We start from the raw sequence: 27,622 nt of genomic DNA on the forward strand, positions 1-27,622 counted from the left end.
TTTTTATTTTATGTGTTTATAAACTTTTTATTTTATACACTTTATTGACATTAGTAAGAGGAAAGAAAAAATTAAATAGTAAGAAAGTTTCATAAAATAAAAATGCTATGGCGTTGTTACAGAAATGAATTTGGCAATTCCTTTCTGTAACAACGCCATAGCATTTTTACACACGCTTACTGTTAGTGAAAATTTTATTGATGATTCACCCAACTCTCGTTCCATGCATATAACGCACCGTTCATGCTGTTAGGTTTAGTAAAAATTGCTAAACTAGCCCCGTGATTTTTTTGTAATTGCCCCTGTAAATAGAGACATTGTTTCCGATTCGGTATCTAAACTGATTTCAGTGCTGTGGCACCCACCTTATGCAGCCGTGGCTCTTGCTTTAGAAGCAAGAGATTTAGGGTTCGAAGTAAGCTCTGGGCTTATTGTGCGCCATCGGTAAGGAAGCGTCAACCCTCTAGTTAAATGCTCTTCTAGTTAGGCGTTCTGTGACAAGACCTTGTCTTCTTGGGGCACCTAAAACATAAATTGAAAAAAAAATTTTCAGACATTTTCACTATAATTACAGGTTGCACTATGTATCATAGAGTCACAGCAATTGTTTAAATGTAGTTCATGTATGGACACGCACGAAAGTTGCAAATTTGTCGAGTTCACGTAGCCAGTTTTATGAAAATAAATTGCTTGTGAATATTTCAAATAAAATATTATATCCATAAAACTCATATTTATATTACCAATGAGAAATATCAGAAAATAGAAAAATTTGAATATTTTTCAAACAACTACGACATTAACACAAAAAGTGATAAAAGTATACATGTTTAAACAATCAGCCTAAAACACGATCAAATTATTTTTGTTTACATTAAATTACAAACAAATATTTTTAGCTACAAACAAATATTTTTAGCTACAAACAAATATTTTTAGTAAAATTGCTTTTAGTAGATAAAACTCTTTTTTTAGTTTTAAAGTGCATTTTTATTGGTAAAATAATATTTTTTATAAAAATAAATTTTGATATACTGTTCTAACAATTTAGAACTAAATAATAGCCAGAAATATAGTACTTTAATTAACAAAAAAAAAATTAAAATAAAAACGATAATTTAAATGATAGAATTCAGCAACGTGAACTATCGGTCAAGAAATATCGCACCTTAATTAAGCAAATTATAGTTAATAATTTTAATAATGAAAATCAGCAACGTGAACTATCGATCAAGAAATTGTCAGGATTAAATGTGGTAGTGGTGTAGCGCTTGTCTCATAACTAAAAAGTTATGAGTTCGATTCCCACCATGTCCTTGCCCAAACAGCAAAGATATAATGGTCCCGCACTGATCCTGTGTAGGCTTTCGCGCTAGATTAATTGTGGCTACCAACGTTGGTGAAACTTCATTTTTTCTCTCAGGATTTTTCAAAGACCAGCTATGGTCCATGAAAATTGCCGTGACGTGGCTAGCTAGTGATGGTAAAACAGCAGCTAGCCACTGCAGGACAAGAGCACCATAGAGCACCGCGGAGTAGCATTTAATCAGGAAGTTCCTTTTTTTTTTTTTTTTATACCAATGAAGCATATATGGCCTGAGCCAGCCTCAAACCAAAGACTTCAATTTCTTAAGCCATAACTCTAACCACTATACCCCTGCTGCTTTAACTGCTATAACTATTGGAAAAAACCTTTAGGTGTAACTAAAAAAATTGCGGTATAACTATAAACGGTAACTATATATAGAGCTTTTATCTTAACTGAAACAACAATTCAATTTGTGCTTAATTTTAGCAATATTTTTAGTAACTAATTATGTCTAATTAATATAGTATATAACTTTTTAAATATTCAATTGCTTTATAGGAGCCCTTAAAAACAGAGTTTTGGCAATTAATTAGACTACAATTAATAAAATCTTTATCATTTTTATTATATGTGCAACGAAAGTGATTTACGTTATCATTACAAAAGCTTTAGCGCATTAGTTGCAGTCTACGAACTAAGCACATAACATAGTCTACAGGCAATGATTTCTGTGAAGCGAACCGTCCCTGTGTTCAACCTAGGACAAAAAATTCATGGAGTATCTATACTCTTTTGAAACGCGAGGAGTACGGTTTTTGATTGTATGACAAATTTGTAAAAAAAAAACGTATTTTATAATTCCAACATTTAGTCGTAATGAATTATCAGATTTAAATCTGACACTTTAAACGATTTTGAATACATTTTTATTGGAAATAGACATTCTTCATTCATTTGAAAGAAGACGGTGGCGGCGACAGAAGTATTGTGTCTTTAAAGCGAGAATCTGTTTGACTGTTTAACTCGTTTATAGTATCTTTAAACCTTACATCTGTTTGACTATTTAACTCGTGTTCAGCATTAATGATTAAACTTTCGTTACTAGTTCTTCGCGCTTCGCGGAGTACATTAACAACTCGGTTTAAATCCTTATGACTTTGAAAAATTTCATTCCTTCGGTTTAACGCTACAAGAAGAATACCGTGGATAATAAATACCGCTCGAAAAATGTAATGACCGACAATTCGGATAAAAGTACTAAGGAAGACACAAAGTCCACCAATGTATGCAAACGCTAAAAGGAAAACGTTATTTTTGAATAATCTAACTCTTTTTACTTAATAAAACAAAAAGTTTATGTTTTCAAGGAACTTTACAAGAATTCAAGGAATTTTACGATAACTATATTTTTCCTTGGATAGCAGAAGCTGTTAAGTGCAAGCAGTATGCATATTTTACAGTAAAGTAAAACAGAGGGCTTCGTTTATACATGGAGATATAAAAAAGATGGAGGTTAATTGAGCAGCAAACATTTATTTTAGGTTGTCGCGGTAACATACCTAAAATTCATTCACTGGAATCTTCACTGGATAAAAATTCAGTGAAATGATTTTATTAAAACTTAAAAAAATTAATACTCTATGGATATAATACTTAGTTACAAGCATTACGATTTATAATTTTACATCTTAATGCTATGCATGTTGAATAATTATTGAGCAACAGTTAAAACAACAGTAAAAGCTAAATTGTTACAGTCAAATAGATCATTCCTTCTCCAGTAGGGAAAATAATTTTCTGTCGTAAATTCTTTCTTTTTTAGAGAAATTAATTTCCTCAAATTAAGTGATTAACTCCTTAAAGAGAACAAAATGATCCCCACAATATAAAGTCGCATGAGAATTATAGGGTTTTATAATGCCTTTTTTAATGTTAAAAGAATTTAACAATAAAATAAACAAAACAAACAAGGAAATATTAAACAAATTAAAAATACTACACGTAACGTTCAAACTAAGAATTTACCTTACAAATATTTACTTTACAAAAAATAAAATTCAAATTAAGTAAAAATTTCACATTTCTTAAAATTTTAACTTATCAACCTTTACATTTTACTACATGTAGATAAAAAAAGCCCTTAGTTACGATCAAATAAGCCCTTAGTAACAACTTTTTGCTAATTAGCAGCACTGAGACATTACTTGGGGTGCTCTATCTATGATTGAGCCAAGTTCTTTTCAACTTAAAACAAGACTAAAGTACCTAAAAATATTAGACATAAAAAACCATCACCACTACCTAACTGTTTCACCACCAACCTAACTGTTTCAATATACCTTTATTTTTGTTACTAGTTGTATAATAAATAGATTCCTGTTTCAAATGTAACTGTTTGCTTGTGTCTAAGTACAGTTTCGAAGTTATGTCCCCAAACAGTTCAACCAGTTGAACCAATCATCTTAATTATATTTCCATGATTTGGGGAGATAAAACATAGGGGAACAGTAAAACATAATTTTTGAACTTACTTGTGAGAAATTCAGCTGCGCTCATATTGTAGTTGAATATGCAGAAAGCTCCCTATAGAATGGACTATTGTGAAGATTAAAAACGAAGTTTAAACATTTCTAATATAAACATATATTACGCAAACAGTGCACAAACAGTGCATATGTTATAAAAACATTGCTAATACACTTTATTAAACACATACTTTGCACATAAATAAACACAAAATTCATTACAGTTTATATACTGCATATTGCACACATTACTTATATATTACACACATTACTTACATATTGCCCACATGACTTATATATTGCACACATTACTTATATATTACACATATTACAAATATACTATCTAGTCTATTGACAAACTACATTAATTTCATAAAAACTTTGTAATTGTATAAGTTTTTTTTTTAATCTGATTAACTTCCAACAAGGCTGCAAGCAACCACTACAAAGTTGGGAGTTACTAAAAAAAAAGAATAGAGTTATAAAGCAAGGAAACGGTTGACAGATGACTTAAAAAGTTAAAGGTTGTATAAGTCGGGAAAACACAAAGAGAGAGAGCTCCAAAGGGTTGAGGTGCGGGGAAAAAAACTAGATGAATAAAAGTTTTTATAGCACGCAGGGGCATATACAGTAAAAGAATATACAGAAAAGAGACTTTGCTGAGTTTGACGAGTACAGCGAGAATGAGTTTTAGTTAATGGAACTAGTGACAGTAGCTCCTTTGAGCAGTGACCATGATAGTATTTGTAGAAAAGAGAAAGAGATGCAACTTTACGATGATGGAAAAAAGGCTCAAGCTTAACAGATAGAGCGGGTCCAACTACATTTACTCCAACTACAGAACCAGCAAAAATATGACAACAGTATTTCATACAGGGACAAAAAAGGGATTTGTAGAGGTTGAGAATAACGAGCACAATAAAGAGAAGCAACCTTAGCAGATGCTTATTTAGCAATCGATTGTATATATAGTTTCTATGAAAAGTCAGTTGTAAACGATAACTTAAGATGTAAACAAGAGGACTCAGTGAGAGGGTTGCCATTCATAAATATAAGAATGTTGATAGTACTGTGATGTTGTTTACACAATGAAGTTGTTTGCAGTAAATAACTAAGTTTTATTAGAGTTTAAATTTACAAGCCACTGTGAGCCCCAATCTGTTACAGAAGTGAGATTAGATTCAAGATCGGCTGCCTGTTCTAAGTGACCGAAAAGAGAAGACTTTTTGTCAAGACAGGAGTATAAAATTGAGTCATCAGCAAGAAGAGCTACTTTAGATATAACATTGTCGGGAAGATCATTAATGTAGATAAGAAACAAAACAGGACAAATGATAGAGCCTTGAGGTACCCCAGAAGTTACTGGAAATAAAGTAGAGTGTTGGCCTTCAAGGATGACTTATATATGTCAAGAGCAATAGCCCTAGCTTCTCCGCCTCCATCTAATGCACAATAAAATCTTTCAGTCATAGCAGTTAGCAAGTCAGCCGTAGAGCAAGAGGATCAAAAACCGTATTAATTGTCTGACAATAAGTTATTTGACCTATAATGGGATGTGAGAAATTTGTTGATCAAAGACGCAAAGACTTTGCTAATAACAGAAAGAAGACTGATAGGACGATAATTGGAGGAGTCAGAATGTTCACCGGAGTTTTTGAGTACTGGAACAACAGATGCCATTTTCCAGCAGACAGATAAACAAGACTCAGTCAAGCACTTAATATATAGTTTCGAAAGAATTGAAGAGAGTTCTGGAAAACAATTTTGTAAGACTATGATAGGGATATTGTCTGGAGCACAAGCCCTGGAAGAGTTTAATTGAGATACAACTTTAGCAACAGAAGCTGGAGTGATTTGAATGTCTAACAATGGGTTAACCTGTTTAATTGGAATGGAAAGAAGAGAATGGTCATAACATTCAAGAGTTGAATTAGAAAAGTTCTTTACAAATAGATCTGCCTTTATTTTTGTTACTAGTTGTATAATAAATAGATTCCTTTCATATAAGAGTTTTACATTTAATTTATTTTTTTCAAGATAACAAAAATGAAATTAAAATCATTTAAAATTACTATGAAAAATTTTTTGTCTTAAAAATCATTATTTATTACTTATTAATTATGAGATATTTTAAGTTTAAAATTTTTATTATTTTTAATTCAGTTTAAATTGAGTTATGACTTGAAATAAAAATGTCTGTAGAAAATAACCAACAGACAACTGAAGCACAAATCAATATTGAATCTAGTTAATCTGCTAGAGAGAAAGCAAGCTTTTTGTGTTCATATTAAAGGCTGTGGTAAGAACGAGCAGTGTCAAAACAGTGGCAACTAACAATGAAAATTGTTTCTATACAGCAAAACCACAATATCTGAAAAAGAAGTTATTGATATTTATTCGCCTTTCAAAATGTTTAACAATTAAGTTTATCAAAATAATAAATTTTTTGTGCCACGGATGTAACCCTTTTAAAAGAATTGATTTCTGTGAAATTTACTAGATATTGTCCAAGTTATGATATATAAAATATTGACAAGAACAGCTTAAACAGCTGTTCAAGCTTATTTCATGATCAGCCCCCTAATACATTGATGCATGATGCCCATGAGCCAGTAAATTGTACAACAGTAACAACAACAATTTCAAATATTTATAAAGCATATACAATAGATAAATCCTGCCATCCCCATACTTCTAACTGTTTTGTTGATTTAGTTACTGAAAATATTTAAAAAAATTAACATCTAAACATAACCAAGATGCTAAGAAATAATGAAGCCAAAGAATACAGCAAGTAATGATCCCAGGTTATTTTATAACTTTGTGAATCTTAAATACAGAGATAGAGAAGAACAAAGAAATATAGATTGAAATGAATTTTGTAGCTTTAAAGATTTTCTTCTACTTTTATTTGATTTTAATTGAATATAAAAAAATTTATATTCTAAGATAACATTATTCAAATCTTGTGATATATGAACCAGAAATTACTGGAGGTTTTTAATCAGTTATTTACTGATGTTGCCTGGCTATAATAATATGATCTTGTTGATTCAAAAAGCAAACTATTTTTCCCATTTAAATTAACCAGAAAGTGCTGAATTTATTGGAGTGAAACTTTGAAAATTTATAGTTATATATATAATTAACAGTATCAATATTACATTATTATTATAATATAACAGTAACTCATTGTCAATTTTAATTTTTATCTGCATAAATCAACATTGAAAAATTTGTAAAATGTTTTAAAGTAATTTAATTATGACTTAACATTGTTTCACTTAAATCAGTATTGAAATTACCTGTATGTGATTAAAAATTAACTGTATGCAGTTTTTATTTTAAAAATATTAGGAAATCTAAATGGACTAAATACAAAAATTAAAGTCTTGATAACTTACATAGTGCAGTTATACACTGCATAATACAGTTATATATTGCATGCATAAATCTACTCTGCCTACCTTTTTTTACAATTTTCTCATAATTTACTACGATTACACATAAACTACTATGATTACTCATAAATTACTACGATTCTCATAAACTACTATGATTACTCATAAATTACTACGATTCTCATAAATTATCTACGATTTTCTCATAAAATCCCATATTATAAAATCATTAAATCAAAATTAATCATAAAATTCTTCACATCGAACTTTAGGAATAATCATTTAATTAGCAAAATTAACCTTAATTTTAATAAAACAGAGAATTTTTACTTGTAATCATAAATCTTTATTACCCATGTATTGAACACAAAAACCTGCATTCCTTACACATCTTAATAACATATTACAACCATAAACATATTTTGGTTACCTTAGATACAATCATAAACATATTTTGGTTACCTTAGATACAACCATAAACATATTTTGGTTACCTTAAATGCAGACTTGAGATTTTGGACCATGTTACACGTGAATAAATCAGTTCTTGTCAAATTGTTATAACAAGTTTTAATTCCATCAAATGAACATGTTTCACAAGAATAGCATTGCACCTTTATTAAAAATATTTAACTATTTTTTTCAATAAAATTAAAAAAATTCAATATTACATTAAGTTTAAATATAATAAAATACCTGATTAGTGATTTGACAAATTTGCATAGTATCACTATATCTTTTAAAACAAGCCCATGAAATATACATTTTTGTAAACCACATTAGCATTGATGTAAAGATTATAAAATATACAGCAATAAAGTTAAATATCACGTGAACTGGACCCAAATGGCGAATAGGAATAGAAGACTGAAAAAAAAAAGCAACTTAAGTAAAAATCAAAACAAAAACAACTATATAAAAAACAACGAAAACAAAATATTTCATGAGTTCAAGTTTATAAAAATCAAAGTTATAACAATGTTTTATCTCAAATCGAAGTTGATAAAAATAAAAATCAATGTTTTATTTATTTATTTTTTTTTCCTTCTGCTTTCTTAATCAAAATAACTAAATAAAAAATTAAAATAAAAAAATTCAAACTTTAAATTTAAAAGATAATCTTTTTACTTTTTTAACATAGTATTATTTGAAATAATGACCGACTAATTGAGACAATATATAATATAACTTGTTATATAGTTATAACTTGAGTAATTTAAATAACTCTATTAAAAACATTAAACTATAAATATTTAACTTCTACTTGGGTTTAAAAATGTAAACTTCTGATTTAACATGGTGTTCAACTAATACCTTTGATGCATAAATTAGCTTCTTTATTAGGGTTAAGAGTAGTATGTAGATAATATTTATATACCTGACAACTACTTCAAGTCGCCAAATTAAAAAAAAACTCCTTATAAATATCAAGTTCTTAAATTATAAGTATCAAGTTCTTAAATTATAAATATCAAGTTCTTAAATTAACGACACTTTCTGTTTAAAGATGATAAAATCAAGTACACTTTATGTAAAACCATTAAACTTGATTGAGGAAACTAATTAAGTTTTATTGTTGAATATTATTGAAAAAAACACACACAATTTTTAATAAAAGCATTCTGAATGCTTTTATTTTTATTTTTTTACTTTTTACTAATGAATAGGTAGAACATGGCTGCTGCATCGACTGATAATAAATTAGAACATGTGTTAAGTGCTGCTACATCAACTAACAATTAGGTAGAACATGTGAGGAGTGCTGCTACATTGACTGACAAATAGATAGAACAAATAAGTAGTGCTGCTACATCAATGGAGGGATTTGGTTTGGGTAGACAATTTATCAATTAAAATTTTTTTAAATTAATAAATTGTCTACCCAAACCAAAACCAGAAACAAGTTGAGCGTGGTACTACCAGGGACGTGGTGGGGATCAAACTTGGAACTTCTCACTTATGAGGCAAACGCTTAACCACTACACCACTACTGCATTATTTCTACTGATTTCAGAATCAACAGAAAATTTAGAGAACTAGTAAATATGGACACATACATGATACTCGTAGATTCTACAGTGAACAATAAATAACTGCTTTATCAGTGGTCAACCGCAGCTTAATCATTATCTGCTATAACTACACCTTCACTAGCTAAAACAGCAACTTCTTTATTGTCAACAATTATTTCTTCATTAACCATTACACAGCAATTCACTTACCCAAAAATCTTACAACAAATGCACCTAATGCAACAAATGCAGTTGAAATTAAACTCTGCAGCATACCTAAAAACAACATTAGGTTCTAAAGATTTTATCCAGCATGATTCAAGGAAAGAGCAATAGTTTAAGTAAAAAAAAAGCAGAATGCCGCATTAAGCTTTCCATATTGAATATTTGCATGTTTGGGGTGTATTAAATCACATCAGTCAAAGTCAGAGGCCACATGTATCAGGTATCAGAGTTGAAAATTGAGGTATCAAAGTTGAAAAATGAGGTATCAAAGTTGAAAGATATGCCAGGTACAAAAACTCATTACTTGATAACAATGATACTTTAGAAGAACAAGTGGTAATAGGTATGAAAAAAAATATTTATATATATTCAAAGTTCAATGACGAGCAACTCTAGAGAAACAGATTTAAAGTATTATGGTAATACATAACATAAGTTTATGAAGGAATTGCAGAGTTTAGACTTATTGATCTACTGTATTAAGTCCCACTTATAAATGTGACCCGGTGACATGCTATGAACAATGTGGACTCTTCCTAAAATTATTCTAGTATACAATGAGGAAAGATAAAAACCTTGCAAGTGTCTAATACAATTCCAAGAATTGTGTCATAAATGTTTCCTAAACATCAAAATGAGATGATCTAGTTGATTTAAGGGATGCGAAGGGTTTATATCTCTATTTTTCCTGTACTCTTTTCTCCAGGAGCTCTAAAAAGGTTAGGTGATTTTTAATCTGCAATAGGAAAAAGATTCATGAGATTTAATTACTTTTATTTTAATTTGATTTTAAGCATGGAGACCTTGCCACCATTATAGATAAGGACTCCAGGTTCAAAAATTAATTGTTCCTTTAACCTAGGAGTCTTAATTTTTTCTCTAAAAGTAGCCCATAGGCTTTTTTATATTTTTAGAGCTCATTTATACCAAAAACAAGGAAAAAATAATCTTTTTGTGATTTTCCAATCCAGAGTCCTTTACTTCACAAGTCAACCAGGGGGGTGATGAACAGGTGGTAGATGAACTAGGAGTACTAGCATGCCCAGAAGTGAAGTTAATACAGTCTAAAAATTTAGTCTTACTTTGTAATATTTCAATAAAAAAGTCTCACTCAGAAAGTTAATGTTTCTTTTGCTGAATTAGTCACATTCTTTATGTTTTTTTGCAGAAGTGAAAAAGTGATGACTAGTTCTTGATTTTCTTTAGTGTGTTGAACAGCGATCCCTTAACAAAAACCGACAGAAATAACTTATATCATAGCTGGACTATATTTCCGTTGATATTACTGTTCCTTCACTGTAATGTCCTGGTGAAAATGTTCTCCATGCTTGTCGCTTATGTCTCAAATTGTTAGGAAAGAAGTAAATATGAGAATCTTAACAGATCTTAAGAGATTTGCTTCAATGACCTTGTAGTCCATTATAAGTTTCTTGACCAGTTTTCTGTTTCCAAGAAACCCATCAATGACGGCCATGAATGAGTTTCAAGTTGTTTGTTGCAAACAAATCAGCTTTGATGTAAACATGAAGTCATTCATTATAAAATGTCTATTTTGAGGTCCTTTAAAGACTCCTTCTATGATTTTTGTGTCACTTCTCCTTGGAATGTCTCATAGGAATGAGGTGGGAGGTAAATTTTGTTTTGCTGTTCTAGTGAACTGTGCTTCACATTGTGTTTTCGTGGGAAATATTTAGATCTCACTGGCCATTGCTTCTGTGAATAATGCTTATAAACACAGCTGTCCTACAATTGCAGGAAGCAGCAGTATTTTGTGTAACCACTTTACATGTCCATCATTAGTCCAATAACTTTAAAGTCAGCACAAATATTCCAGCCAAAATTCCTATAGTTGATTAACGCAATAAAATTTCCATTCTCTCATATGATTCTGCAGAATAGAATATTGGCTCTGAAGGCTCTGAGTTGCCATTGTGAAGAAAAATTGCCTTCAGGTTTGTCATCTATGAACAGACATTATTTATGAGCTTTGTGACAGGCAAGCTCGTTCATAAGGCTATACCTTTCCTCCAAAGGATCCAAAAATGAGAAAAAACGTCGAGAGAAATCGAGAAAAAGCTCCATCGGAATCAAGAAACAATCGGAGTTTTGATAATATTTTGTTATAAATTAAAAAATTAAACTATTTTGTTGATAATTAAACATTGATCTTGTATATTTATATATTTTTTTATATATTTATTTTATATATTTCGATTTATAATTCATTATAAATTTAAAAAAAATTTATATTTTTATATTATAGTACTTAATTATTTTTTTTATCACAATTTTTTAACGAACAAGTTTTATCTAATAAATGGCTTTCCAACTGAAAATGGTTAGGAAGAATGTGAACTTTCAGTTAAATGCCCTTCCCCGGTGCTCTGTAATAAAGACTTTTTGGGGCACCTATAGTAAAAATTAAAAAGATCTTTTTAAATCATATTTTAAAAAGATCAAAACATCTATTGTTTCATCAGAAAATGAAATACGAAACTTTGTACACAAATCTGGAAGACGAGGAGAAAACTCTTTCTGCTTCCAAAGAAGTTGCTTGAATTCTGTAGAAGGCTAGTTCAAATTTCAAAATTGCTTCTGATTCCACATTCAGATATTTTGATTTCACGTTCAGTTACTTCTACATTTTGTATGTACATTAAGTATTATATGTTTTAAACTTACCTCGTTATTTTAAGACCAGTTTTTGTATATATTATAAATAATTACCTTGATTGCATATGTGATAATAGTTAAAATATATTATCTAATATCACATATGCATAATATTTTAAAAGTTACTGTTTACTATATCTTTGCATAAAATTAAAAAATTCTTGCTTTTTTGACAAAAAAAAAATTATTTTATTATGCATTACATTTTATATTATACTGCAATTAACTTTTGTGGATTTAAAAAGATATTATTATCAAAAAGATACTATTATACTCAAAAGAGTTTTTGAAATAATACAATAGAAAAGTACGAGAATGTTTTATTATATGGTTTTGAATAGAATAAGTTTTTTTTTAAGTTTTTTTCAACCACCACTGTCTTTAATTATTTTTAAAATTGCTTTGCGATGCAAATTAATGTTGTTATTGAACAAAGAAAAAAATTACATATTAAAAACAACAAGAACTATTGTAAAAGCAGCATTGAAATAAAATAAGAATTTAATTATTTTACCAGTAAAAAATTGATACTTTCTAAAAACTTTGTTGAAGTTACGTCAAAGTTTCTTGATTTCTCTCGAACTCCAAAACTATGAAAAATTGAGCAAAATCTGACAAGACGGAGTTCCGAATGGATCCATTGCTTTCTTCTATACCTTTGCAGTAAGAGCACTTGTCCTGTTCTTCAAAGAACTGTAAAAGATGTGCTCTTCATTTTTTATAAACAGTTACTTTTGTGCCCTTTGACAAGAGATTCCACAGTTAAAGACGAGGCGCAAGTAGGTCTACTTTATCCTTTGGTAAATTCAGATCTCGTAAATACAGAACTAAATCATTGAGTTCAGTTTGTTTGATGAGATAAGGATTACCGCCTTCAGGTGCATCAAAATTATCATATTCTTTCCCTGTGATTTCCTAGTGAATAATCCACAAACATAGCAAAAACTGTCAGAATGGTTTACACATATCTTTCAACCATCTTTTCAAACAAACTATATTTATTACTTTAGTTAAACACGTGAATAAATTTGTATTCAGAGTTTTTAATTAACTTAGCTCCTACTACACTGACAAAACACTTGATGAAAACTTATTAAATACCAAACTGCCTTCCTATGCGGCCAACTGCTGCTGATATTAGCTACTATACATAGGCCTACATCATTAGAAAATGACTTCAGCAGATTCTGACATTATCAACCTAAATGTGATATGAGAACAAGTTCAGATGTCAATTATGAACTTCAATCTTTGTATGCTGAAGACATAATTGGCATCATGAATAGCCTGAAAAAGTACTATGTTAGCTTGTTGCATTTTGGCACAATGCTTTAGTGACATAAAATAAAATAAATATAATCAAACTGAATTGAATTTTTTTCATTATTTGTAAGGAATTATTTGAATTTCTTGGCAGCCTACAATAGCAGCACTGCATAATAAAAATATTTGTGCATCCCTGAAGCAAGTTCTTGATCAACACTGGAAAACTTCACTGTTGAAAACTTTAACAGTAAAGTTGGACAATTAATATGCTGTGAATAGTGAATAACCATCAATATGCTGCAAATGAGTAAAAATTATTTGCTAAGAACTTTTCATTAATCTCATTTCTTGATTCCACTTATCACATCCTACCTGATAAAGCCAACAAACAGGTTGATCTATTGCTTGACACTTGTATCACTCCAGCTTCTGTATCTAAAGTGATTTCCTGCTTAGACTCTTCTCAGTTTGTGTAAAACAAGACTATAACATACAGTTTGCGTAAAACAAGACTATAACATACCTGTTATAGTCTGGCAGAAGTGTTCTGTGGAGCAATCACTAGGCAATCACTCTCAACATTACTAAAGCCCTTGATAAAGTTTGGCATACTGGTCTTCTCCATAAGCTCTCTTCTTACGGGGTATCAGGTAACATCTTTAAGACTATTGAATTCTTCCTTACCAATTGTAGTATAAAAATTGTCCTCGATGGTAAGCACTCTTCTTCATTTCCTGTAACTTCAGGAATTCCTCAAGGGACTATCCTTACCCCTACACTTTTTTAAATTTATATCAACGATTGCCCAAAAATTCTAACATCTAAGGCGGCATTGTTAGCTGATGATACTACCATTTATTCTTGTCTTGATAAGAAGCCAACACTCTCTTAATGCTTGGATGGGGGATTTGAGCTTGAAAAGTATCTCACTTTTGTTACAGCATGGTGCTCTTGGTGCTGGTAAACTTTAACTCAAATAAAACTAAATTTTTTTCAGCTTATCTTTTTTGCAACAATTTAAGTCTTCCTATATTTATTAATGGTAAAGTATTCGATGAATAATCTAGCAGCGGTAGCTTGCAGCCTTGTTGGAGGTAAAGATGTTGAAAAAAGAAAAAAAAAATTTAAGCAAAAATGCCTACCTCCATTGTTAAAAACAGCTGTATACTTCCAACTAAATACTACAAAGTAAAGAGACATCTTTTTAAGTTGCAGTGGATGTTAGAAATACAACAAAAGCAATGATTCACAACACAACATTTTATTAGTCACAACACAACAAATTATTAGTCTCCTTGCTGACTATAATACCTATGGATCAATTTGCCAAGCCTCCTGTCACTGGAGACAATGCCCACACAACAAGCAATCTAAGACATGCCCAATACAAAAGCTTCCAAACTCAAGAGATACTGTGGAACTCTTCAATTCAACATAGCAGCAGCTGTGAAAGCCACTTATCTATCATTCAAAAACTTCATAAAGCAGTTCTATAACCTTTGACAGTGGTTGTACTAGACTAACAATCCACAGCTGACTAAAAAATCTTATACTTTAGAAACAGGACATGCTACTGACCAATCCACTATAAAAGAGTCACCCACCAGTGACTACATTTTATACTTAGCTCATTGATGTCATACTGAAATAGGAAGCTGTGGGGGCTATATTGCATCAACTGAGGGTTCGTTAGAAGTTTTACTACTTAATTCACCTTATATATAATACACCTTTTTGAAACACCAAATTATTAATAATAGATTTTAATATATCTTAACTTAAATGCTTCTTTTAAACAATAGTTCAATTCATTAACTTAACTATAGTGTTACCTGTAACCTTATATGTTATTCTTGAAATTTTCCTTTAATGCGATAAAGCAAATGTCTTATTCTTGCCCCCTTTTCTCATTTTTTTTCATTTAAACTCTTTTAAATTGTAAATATTATTAAATAGCGAAATAAAGAAAAAATAAAGAAGACAATATATATTAACTTTAAGTCACCTTATATATAATTCACCTTATTTATAATACACCTATACTATTGTTAAAAGTTAAACTGCATTAATAGCTAATTTTTAAAATCGCGTTGCAATTAAATTTAAATTCAAACCATTTTATAAATCATTCAAACAATGTATATATAATTAAAATAAAAATTAAGCTTTAATTTGGTGTTTATACTTTTATAATAAAAATTATTTATTTCTTAAAATAATCATATACATAACATAATAAGCTTATGTATAAACTTAAAGTAAGTATGTTTTAATTTTTTTTAATCTAAGGAGGCAAATATTTATGAGCAAATTTCTAGCTTTGAATCATTTCCTTTTTATCAACTGAGTTAACTATTTATAATAACAATTTCTAACACTTTAAATATAGAATTTATCAATTAACAGTATGGTAATCCTAAATAACTTACATTTGTAAAATAACTTATGTCATATGAACTTCTCATGATCGTGAAAAGTAATATATTTGCGTAAAAACTTAAAATATAATAAAATAAAATTTTTGACAAAATTAATAAAAAAATATCATATTATATAATTATTTGTAACTAAATAACAACAAATGCTGTGTTTTGTTTATGACATGTATTTGTCATTAATACACGTCACTATTTAACAGTTTTAAATTGTGATTTTTCAGAACAAGACACAAGTTTGACACAAGCACAAGATACAAGCACAAGACACAAGTTTGACATGTGAAAACATTTTTTTTACATGTGTAAACATGTTTGTGTTTACTGGGTTAAAAAAAAAAAGGAAAAACTATCAAAAATTTAAACATTTTTGCTTTAATAAAATCTTTTGCAACGGGATTAAAAATATTTATAAAAATATACATAAACAAAGAAAAAGAATTTAAATGTAAACAAAGAAAAAGCATTTTAATGTAAACAATGAATATTAACAAAGAAAAAGGATTTGAATATAAAAAATAAATATTAACAAAGAAAAAGGACTTGAATGTAAAACAAACATAAAAAGTAATTTTGAATGTTTAAAAAGTTTAAATAAAATTGCATTTTTTTATTGCAAATTCAGATTTCAAATTTTAAGGAAAAAAAAATTTTTATTGCAAATTCAGATTTCAAATTTTAAGGAAAAAAAATTTAACAATGTGTTTCTTTTTTAACTTAATTTTTAAAGAATTTAAATTTATGAACTTAAAGTTTATGGTTCATTTTTTATTTCTTTTTTTTTTCTTTTCTTTTTTGAAGTACATTTGTCTATTATTATTATTATTTTCTTTTTATACATTTATGTATAAAAGGTTTATGATCAACAATAAAGAAATTAAAAACAGAGATGAAGAAAGAGATCTTAGCTCAAGAAAAAAAGGATTTTTTATCATTGGAGAAGCTATATCAACATTATAAGGTAATTTTTTATTTTACTCAAATAAATTGCTATATATTCTTAAATGTATACATATGTATTTTATATATCAAATTATAATGCTATAGCTTTATCACTATCATTTTTATATAATGCTTTAAAAATTTATGGACTTTTATATAAGTCCATAAAGAATTTATATACTCTTGAGCTACATGTAATACTGTGAGAGTTTAAACAATTTTTAATTTTATACAAAAAGAAATATCTCAGATAAAAAACTAATAATATGGTTTTTTTCTTTAATTAATTCATTTATTATTGAAACTAAAAAACAATAATTAAATTTCAAATTTATTCATATAAATCAACTTAATTTCATAGTTTTCACATCTTTTTTTGCCACTGAAGAAAGTGAGTCAATTAACCTTTTCACAGACAAATTTGAAGACATTTTTCCTGATTGTTTTACAGTAAATTTGGCTTTACCAACAATAAACAACCTGTTCCGAAATTTTTCTTTTTTGTTGTGTCTTTTCGCAAACTGCTGCATCATTTCCACTGATTGTACAACAGGGTTATTTACAATAACTAATGATTTAGCAAAATCTTTAAAGATCTTAATGCTTGATTGTGTGTAGAAATATAGAGGTAAAAGGGTAAGCCAGTCTCTTATCCATTGTTTAAATTGATGATAAATTTGGTGGATCATAGTAAACTCTCCTTTTCAAGCGAGATACCAGGTATGTTTATAAAATGATTTCAATACTACTTCAACTGCACCTGGTTTGGCACAAACATCATTGTATAGATGCATTTTATGTATTGATAAAATATCTAGATATGGGGCTTCAACAGCCATGTCAGATTGCAAACACAATTTTGCATAAAAACATGCTATGAATTCTGCCATATTATAAATATAGTTTATCTTCCTGAACAAATTTAATCTGATTTAAAAGGAGTTGCAATTTGAGATAATATAAGGCTTTTCCTAGGAACCTTGAAAGATGGATAATGCAGATGATAACGCAGATGTGGCACAGTGGTTAGAGTTCTGGCTCAGAACACAGAGGTTCGAGGTTTGGCTCTAGCTCAATAAGTGAAATTGGTAAGGCAGGAGGCATAAACTTCCTAGTTAAATGCTATTTAGCGGTGCTCTGTGATAAGGCAGTAAGGGCTTCTGGGAGCACCTTAATAACTACAAACAGAACAAAAAAAATAATAAATGTGGAGAGCTCTTATTTTCCTTATTTTTATAACTACAGAACAGGAGGAACAACAAGCTTAGCAAGTTTTTTTCATCACCTCTTAAAACTCTTCTTCTTGAAATTATAAGAAACAACTACTAAACACTCAATAATAATTCCTTTTGTATTATTCCAAATAAATTTTTAACATCATTAATATCATAAAGACAATCAGGAATTTCAAATGTAACTTTGAGTTTTTTAAATAAAGGATTGCCTGGTCCAGGAGTCTTATTTTGTGTCAATTTCAAGTGAACAAAGGTCAGCTCTGATATATGGTGTCTACAACTAGAATTAAAGTATAGATATCTAGATCATTTGCAATTCAAAGTAGTGAACCTTTTTTACAATTCAAAGTAGTGAATCTTTTTTAGTATAAGTAATCAAAGCATAATCTTTTAATACATCTTTAGGTTTCATTTCCCAAAGAAAGTTCATCACACCTTTGTACTGATAACTATCATTAACAAATGCTACAAAAGCAAAACTACAACTATAAACATCTTTAGGAATTGTGCATGTAATTGATTTTAAAAATTTATTTTATTTCTCCTCCTACAGTCTCCAGATTCAAAATCTGAATCATTTGATTTTTCAGTATCATATTTGTAAACATAATTTATGTTCATAAATTATGTTCAACTTTACACGAAATTAATAAGAAACAAGTTTTAAATATATTTGTGAAAAGAATTCTCTTTAACAAAAACACTTTTCCCTTTTTATAAGGAGAAAAAAAAATAAATTTACTTTTGCATGTTATAAACTATGATAGAGAGACTTATGTTTTACATAATGAATTAGTGAGCAGATGATAATAAAAAATTTCTTTAATAAAAATTTCAAAAACTCTTTTAAATTCCTTTGAAATTAAATTTTTCATTCAATATTTTACTATTTTACATTTCTTCAAAACTACTTTTAAACTTTGAAAGTCATATTTAATTTAAAGTCTTTAAATTGAAAATAAAATTTTATAAAATCTTATAAAATTTTTTTTTACTTAAAAAATTCACTTTTTTTACGACCTAATATTTTCTGAGCAAACATATAAACGATTTTTTTTTTTTTTTAATTTTAATTCACCTCCTCAAGGCCCAGAAGGCCACCACTACAGATGAGGAGGCTACTTAATTGTGGTTATAACCCTCTCCCAACTCTATAACTCTGAAACACGAACCTTGAAGAACAAGGCCGCTGCGCGGAGAAACAAGTTGAGCACGGTACTACTAGGGACGTGGTGGGGATTGAACTTGGAACCTCTCGCTTATGAAGCGAGCGCTCTACCACTACACCACTACAGCATTAAAGATATTAAATATACCGCATTAAAGACATTAAATATTAAAGATAACATAAAAGTAAAACTTGCTGAATGCAAATCCATTTTGTACAAAATGTGTGCTGCATAAAGCTTCTTAACAAGGCTTGTCAAAGTATTTCTTTCGAAAAATTTAGTTCTATTTATCTCTAAATCCTTAAATAAAATTTAAAAAATAAATAAATAGCATTTTTGCTTAAATGATAAATTTTTTAGTTTTTATTTAGGAAGTTTTTTTTTAAATATGTTTAAACACTCCCATAGTTTTCTTATGTTCTAATTAACAACAGAAATTGCGGAATACAAACTTTGGCACTGTGATTTTCAAAATATAGTTTTATGATTATTATAGATACTTTTTTTTTAAAGAATTCTTAAAAAAAGAATTAAAAAAATGCATCTAATAAATTGCAGGAAAACTATTTTTCAGTAATTTAAAAATGAAAAACAGAAATCTTTGAAAAACTTTTCTCGTGGTTTTTCACTCTTATATATTTTTTCACAAAAATAATAAAATTACTTAACTAAAAAACGGATTAGGTGTATAATTCTTTGCAATTTTGTTTATTATCTAATTATAGAGTAGCAAATTAAATAAAAAAATTTTTTTTGAAAATTTCTGGAAATTTTGATCAAATTTTCACGGAAAATTTCCGGAGTTAAAAAAATCAAAAACAAACAAGAATTGCAGACAAAAATCAGTCTTTAGACTTTTTTTATCCCCATAGACTTTATTGCATCAAAGAAATATTTTTAGAATATTCCTTTGATGCAATATTCTTATGTTTTAAAATTAGTTTAGAAGTCCAGAAAAATCTAAAAAACTTAAATTGATAGATTGCCTAACAAACCAAAACTCTCAGTCAATGTAGCAGCACTCCACATATGTTCTACCTATTTGTCAATCAGTGTAGCAGCACTCCTTACATGTTCTACCTTTTTGTCAGTCGCTGTATGCAAACAGTAAAAAAATAAAAATAAAAAAATTTATGTTTTTATTTTTTTTTTTAAATAAAAATAATTCAATCTATAAAGTTGCATTTTTGTAGTTTTTTAAAAAGTGATAAAATTTAATTAGTTTTCCCAACTAAATTTAACAGTTTATTCATTAAGTGTATAAACCATTAAACTCAAATTCAGCAACTCATGTGACATGCTAATATAGGGAGCTGTGAGGGATTTTTTGTATATATATCGACTGATTTAGGAAGAACATGCAAGGGAGTTGCTGCTACATTGACTGAGGGTTTGAGGCAGCAATATATTTTTTTCATTATTCTTTGTTTTCTTCTTTTTCTAAAAAAACCATATAGAAAAATTACTTTTTAAACTCAGTCCCATTTATTATGTCATTAATTAAACAAAAACTTGTATATTTATAACATATGCATTTATGCAACTTTTTTGTGTTTAAATGTTTTTTATAAAAATAAAATACTTTGAATTTGAATGGCAGTTTTTTTCTTTTCCACACCAATACCATAAAAACACTTGTACCAACCAATCCTATTACAGCTATTTGTAATTCTAAACCAACAATGCGTGTTGAATAATATCTAAAAAAATAAAATTTTAGAATGTATTATTATTTAATAGCTACAATTTTAAACAAATTAACTATGAAGTTTATTTTACTTAGTACTTGCCTCCAATCAAAATATTTGTGTGCTGAGACATTTACAAACCAAAACACAAATACAGCAAAAAACATCAAGAGTGTGAGCAGCCATGCTAAGCCATCGAACTTCAACCAAACACAAATACAAACATAACACTAGATACAAATAACAGCTCTTAATACAAATGTTTCAGAGCAAAACTTTTATCAACTAATAGAATCTTAAATAGTTTATCATTTGAAAAAAAAATTATGAAATTAACTGCCATGGGGCCCTTAAAAAAAATTTATGAAATTAACTGCCGAGGAGTCCTTAAAAAAATTTATGAAATTAACTGCTGAGAGGCCTAAGATAAGTGTGCAATCTCATGTGCATAATAATTTCTACTGCAAAAGAAAATTTTTTTTTTTTACCTACACAAATGAATCTGACATATTTATCTAAATAATTTGTATGAAGATGCCCTCTAATTTGTAGAAAAATGGAATATTTGTTTAAACTAGCTAATATTTATATAAAAACAATAGAATAGACTAGTCCTATTTTTTTTAATACTTTTAATTTTGTAATTTACAATTTTATTTAGTTTTTAAGTTACAAGTAATTAAAGTGAAATAAAAATGTTCAATAATACAATGATCGCCTTTAAAAGTAGACAAGTTGTGATTATATTGAAGAGAATATTTTAAAAAAATGTTTGGGTTGACTTTTTTCAATTAAAACAAAAAAATAAATGTTTAGCAAGAAAAACTAACTTCGTAGTTGAACATTTTCCATTTCAGAACAGAATTTAAAGTTTTTAATAAAGAATTTTTTTTTTTACTCTATCTACATACTTTATAATTTATTCAGGCGGGTTTAACTGGAAAGAGTTTTAGTATACGACGCCATTGCAGAATTTAAAAATTTTGATAAGAATTCTGGTTTAACTGTTTATAATTTTTTTTCTTTCATCATAAATTACTAAAGAAAAATGTTCACTTATTTTATTTTCTAATAAACAAAATGATTCTGCATTGATGCCATTTTTTAACCAAACTCTTAAGAATTAAATGTGTTTGAATAAATTTTAAAGACAGTAGACTGTGTCAAAAAAAGTGTGTATATTTTAAAGACTTAAAATTCTGACTAAAATTGATAAAGCAAACTTTGTCTAAAACTACAGTTTTTGATAAATTGATAAAAAGTTTTTTTTATCAATTTTGGTATATGTTTATTACTTTGTTTTAATCAAAAAACTTAATATTCCCTTTAATTAGCCATACAATTAAAGTTTTAATTATATGGCTAATTAACATGTTTAACTTAAAAATACAAAAATAAAAATAAAACAATTAAATGGATTAATTAATACAATAAAATAGAAAGATGAAGAAGTAAAACTTAAAAAATCTCTCTCTGCATTATTTGATATAAAAGAACTCATCATTGTGTGTGTATTTTTTCGTTGCATCTCTAAATGTAGATTGCTTTAGTAACATTAAAAATAAGCTTTCTTTTTTCATATTGTTAACATGATTAACTAAATTTTTTTTTAACTAATTTATTCCTAAAAAGTCTGCAAGCAAACACTATTTAAGCTGGGTGTTACTAGAAAACAAAGAATATTGCTAAAGAGCAAGAAAACAACAAAAGACTCAAAAAATTGTAAATTGTATGAATCAGGAAAACATGAAGATGGTAGAGAATTTTATTTGCATTGATGTGCAAGAAAAAAAATTAAATGAATAAAAGCTTTTAGCTTTTATCTATTTATGAAGAGCATGAAGGGACATATACTGTAAAAAGATGCAACATCACTGAAAAATATTCACACAAGAGTTTTGGTTGGTACTATTACTTAACCTATGTTTCCAACATTTGTTGGAATAATATATAAGTTATAAATGTTAAATTTCTTTTAAAGTTTTTGTGGTTATTTTAAAATGTTAAAAAAATGACTCGAGCCACCCTTTTTTAGGTATGGGAAACTTTATTTATCTAGTTTTTTCTTTGGGCACCCGTTTTCTATTTGAAATTCTATCCCGCCTTTACATTTTCCTGATTCATGAAATTTACAGTTTTTTTGCAGTTAAACACTTTTTTAAATTGATTTAAACAAATGACATTTGCTAAATGAAAATTTTCAGCAAATGTAATAAAAATGTCATAAAAGTTAGATTATATCAAAAATCTCTAAACAAAAATTTTTACTTCTTCAAAATATGGTTTAAGAATGAATTAAACCAGATTATTAAACTGTGTTATTATTTTAAACAATTTTTTTTAATCTAAAAATCTTAAAAATAATTTTCTTTACAATTATCAGAGATATTGTCATTGTTTTTTATAGTTCTAATAAAAATATTCTAGCATTTCAATTCATTTTTAAAACAACTTTAATCTAGTAATTAGTTTTAAAGCTGATAGTAACCAGTACTTTTTATTTTTCAAAGTAACAGCAATTAATAAAAGTTATATGACATTTTTCCCTTTACAATTTCACTTTAAATACAACATAAACACTGAGTTTGCCATGTTAACATTTATAGAGACTAAGGTTGACACTTATATCCTTTAGTAAAACTAAGATGCAGAAAAGGTAGTTTTTACATTGACATTGCTGTATGCTAACCTAAATTGGGAGAGCTGTAAACAGATGAAAACAAAAACTTACCACAATAATCACCAATAATGGTAAATCAAGTAATCTCATGTTTGCCTAAAATGAAAAATAATACAAACAAAATCTCAAAAAAGTGAAACAACAAAAGTAACACTTTTTGGGTACTATCTGCTTTGAAATAAATATATATATATATATATATATCAGCCCTTGTTTTAAAGTCTAAACTGGCACACAAATTTACCCTTTAAAAAAATTTAAGTGCACGCTAAGCCATTTAACATAAGCAGTATTTTTTTAAATTTAAGCAAGTCTAAAGATGGGCAATTCCACCAGAGTGGCAGTTGTAACATTTGACACTCTTCAAGCTAATAAAAATGAACCGAAAATGGAAATGACTCGAAACTTTCCAGAAATGTGAAATACTATCATATAATTTAGTACGTAAAAGTTACAGCATCTTCAACTTTTTTAAAAAATTAGCTCTACGTAGGATAATGGTCGTAACGCTTACTTTTTACCTGAACAAAACAACTTTGTCAGACTCAATGCAGCAAAAAGCATGGTAAAAAAAAATCATTTGGTGTGTGTATTTAACATTTATTTTGTATTGATGTTATTATATGCTGAGTTTCATAGTTTTTACATGAAGTGTAAAAATTATGAAATTAGAAAAATCTAATGCTTAAAAACAGCAAATAAAACGACGCAATCAATGATTTAAGAAAAAAAGTATAAATGATTATTAACAACCTTGAGATCCTCAAGTGCTGAGACAAGTTCATATTAAAGAAAATGTTTGAAAAAAACATTTGAGCTAAATTTTTTTTATTAAAACTAAATAATGAATGCTGATGGAAACTAAATAATGAATGCTGATGGAAACTAAACAATCAGGTTCCATAAACTTATAAGTACAGGGCTCGGAATAACCGCCAGACATCGGACACTGTCCGGCACTTGTCTGGTAAAAAACGACATCAATCGGTAATTTTGTCTGACCCATATTTTATGTGCATTTATTTTCTAATCATTATAGTTGTTCCAAAATCATTAATAAATTCAGTATTGTGAATAAACTTTATTTTTGGAACTTTTTATTTTTTATACAAAACAAAATTAAACACACGCCTAAGTTAATATAATATGTCATTTTTTTGAGTTAATTCATTTTTAAAAGACGCCAAAGCATAATTTTTTTGAATTAAGTAGCCCAGTTTTTATCATTTACATTAAAACGTTGCAAATAGGTATTAACTTAAATTTACAGTTTAGTATTTATTTTATTTTTGTCGGATGCTTTTTATAAATTTCAAACAAATTATTTTAACAGATTAAATTATTAATCTGCTAAATTATTTCCACCAAGAAATAATTTAGCAGATTAAGCACTGATTTTAGAATTATTTTTTTCATTATTTGTTCTTTTAACCCCAGACGTAACCCCATACCATTGGACTGGTATGGACACCCAATTAAAAAATTTCATAAGTTATAAATTCCAGTATTAATAAAGCCTAACATTAAATAAAAGCAAACAAACACGTCAAAAAAAATTGTCATTTTTGTTAGCATTTTTTTTTTTGCATCACGTTTTATAACTATAATTACAGCAGTGAATTGCATACTTATACTTTTTGTATAAGTATAGAATAATATTACATGAATATAAGTAACAATTATTATATTGTTAAAAGTTAAACTGCATTATTAGCATATTTTAAAGCCTAAACTATTGCTGGGTACAGTACTGTATATACACACACACACACACACACACACACACACATATGTATATATATACACACACACGCGCGCGCACACACACACACACACACATATATATATATTCTCATAAAAAGTCTAAAAAGAAATACATGCTAAGTTTGGCCTTTTTTAAAAAAATACCTCATGGGCTTAATGAGTAACAATGACCCATCTCCTAAATCAGTCTTTTACAGGAAGATGTGCGATCGCACGCAATTATATGACCACGCAAAAAATAATTTGTTTCAACAATTTGACCACGGCTTTTGACATATTTTCAAAATTTAAAAATGCGTTACAAAAACTTACTTAAACTTATCTAAAAAAAAAAACTTTAAAAAAGAAAAAAAAATCTTAACGAAAGAGAAAATTAAAAAATATTTAACTAAAGCAAAAACACACACAAAAAAAAAACTCATCAAACTAAAATGCTTAGTCTATTTAATTTACGCATTAAAAAACCACTTCATTCTTTGTTTTAACATTTGTACTTTGTTTTTTGTTCTTTAATATGTTTAAAGATAAACATTTATCATAAAAAATACATAACTATAGAAGTAAAAAAAGCAACAGTTTTTAATACTTATTATAAAAATTCATTAGAAGTGTTTTGTTACTTCATTAAAAAGTGTTTTGATAATATAAAAGCATTTAAGATCAAACTTATTTAATTGTAATGGCTTTCTAAAACATTTGTCTTTTTTTTTTCAACAAAATTTTGTTTATCTTTCCAAACGTATTAACTTTAATTATTCGTATATTAAAATTCGTTAAAAAGACTTTCGTTGTCATAGAATGTTGTTTATAAAAACAAAACAATTTTTTATTTTTAATAATGTTTTTATAATAAATGCCTACTTAAACAATTTATATATTATAAGTTAAAAAAATATATTCAACTGCCAATTATACTTTAAAAAAAAACCATTATTACCAAATTGATACTTTATTTAAAAGCGTTTTGCTAATATAAAAACATTTGTTTAAAGTTTTTATGTAATTTATTTTACTTAAGGTTTAATTCAGAATATTTTTCATTCAGCGCATTTTTAAAATGTTTTTTTAAATAGCCGCGGTCAAATCGTCAAAGCAAAATGTAGTTTGCCTGGTCATAAAAGACATGCAATTGCATGTCTTTTATGACCAGTGAAAGACTGTAAATGTAATTAGTCTTTTATTTTAAACATCATTTAATTATTTTTTTATCATAACTGTTAATGATTAGACAAATGATGAATACAAAGCTAAAGACAAATAATTTATTAAAGTTAAAATTAGAATTTTTGTTATAATTTGTTGTACTTAAAAACAAACATATTTTTTAAATTTAAAGAATATTTTTCTATTATTATATAATTAAGACTTTCCTCTCAAAATTTCTTAATGCAATATATATTGTCAGTGGTGTACAGTCGCGTTCACCTGATGGCAAATACAAGCTGAAACTTTTGAAGAGCTACCAGAACTTTTATTTTGATGCAACTGAGTTGTCCAAATGAGATACTCAATTTTTTTTCTTTTTTTATCAATTTAATAATTCTATCAGAAGAAAAATTTTTACATCCAAAATTAAATTTTTTGTTTTACCTTCTAAAGAAGCCAACTTTTTTCATATTTTTAATGACTTTTTAACTAACGTAACAATGCATTAACATTGTGCTAATCTTGGTGTTGACGTTTGTTTTATGTTTTCAATTAGAACAAAATAAAATTCTTTGAGCGTTAAATTGATTAAAAATTAAAATAGTGGTTACTTATTTCTATTATAAATGATATAAATAAAATATAAAATCTTATACTTTCTGTAAGTAATACTTTCAAAAACTTGAAAATAATTAACATTTAATAATGGAAGTAAAATGTTCAAGTTTTTACAAAAAAATTTACTAGGGTTTGCAAAAATTTGTATGCACAGATATTTGCCGATAAATTGTGCGCATACATTTACATAATTATGCACATAACTTTTTTTCAACTTTAAATCATTAAAAACCATTAAATTGTTTTGACTAGACAAACAGACAAAAAAACAAATTTTAATTCTAGTTTTCATGAAATTTTTAATTAATGTGCTTTTGGAACCAAAAAATCATCAGTTTTAATAGTGGAATTAAAAGTTTATAACTTTTAATTCCACTATTAAATCTCTTTAATTAAAGCAATTTTATAATTAATAACTTCAATTTATTAATTATAAAAGTGCTTTAATTAAAGAGTAAGTAAAACAATAAAAAAATTGAAACTTATAGGTAAATCAGACATTTTTTCTCAAACAGAAACACAACTGAAAACTAT

General features: G+C 27.7%; 1 protein-coding gene across 3 annotated transcripts in view; it reads right to left on the minus strand.

The window, feature by feature from the left end:
* Positions 1 to 2,159: 2,159 nt before the first annotated feature.
* Positions 2,160 to 27,622, minus strand: part of LOC101239856 (uncharacterized) — a 68,676-nt gene continuing 43,213 nt past the window's right edge. For 2 of the 3 annotated variants that reach the window (XM_065813383.1, XM_065813384.1), the window contains 7 exons: positions 23,612 to 23,656; positions 20,983 to 21,110; positions 20,775 to 20,892; positions 7,932 to 8,102; positions 7,730 to 7,849; positions 3,841 to 3,892; positions 2,160 to 2,603 (listed from right to left, as the gene is read on the minus strand). In XM_065813383.1, the coding sequence (XP_065669455.1) occupies positions 2,260 to 2,603; positions 3,841 to 3,892; positions 7,730 to 7,849; positions 7,932 to 8,102; positions 20,775 to 20,892; positions 20,983 to 21,110; positions 23,612 to 23,656 (978 nt within the window). In that variant the 3' untranslated portion in view covers positions 2,160 to 2,259. Of the gene's footprint in view, positions 2,604 to 3,840; positions 3,905 to 7,729; positions 7,850 to 7,931; positions 8,103 to 20,774; positions 20,893 to 20,982; positions 21,111 to 23,611; positions 23,657 to 27,622 lie in introns of all 3 variants that reach the window. The other variant, XR_010642454.1, reaches the window with a different exon arrangement.

Source organism: Hydra vulgaris, chromosome 12, assembly GCF_038396675.1.
Source record: "Hydra vulgaris chromosome 12, alternate assembly HydraT2T_AEP".
NCBI lineage: Eukaryota > Metazoa > Cnidaria > Hydrozoa > Anthoathecata > Hydridae > Hydra > Hydra vulgaris.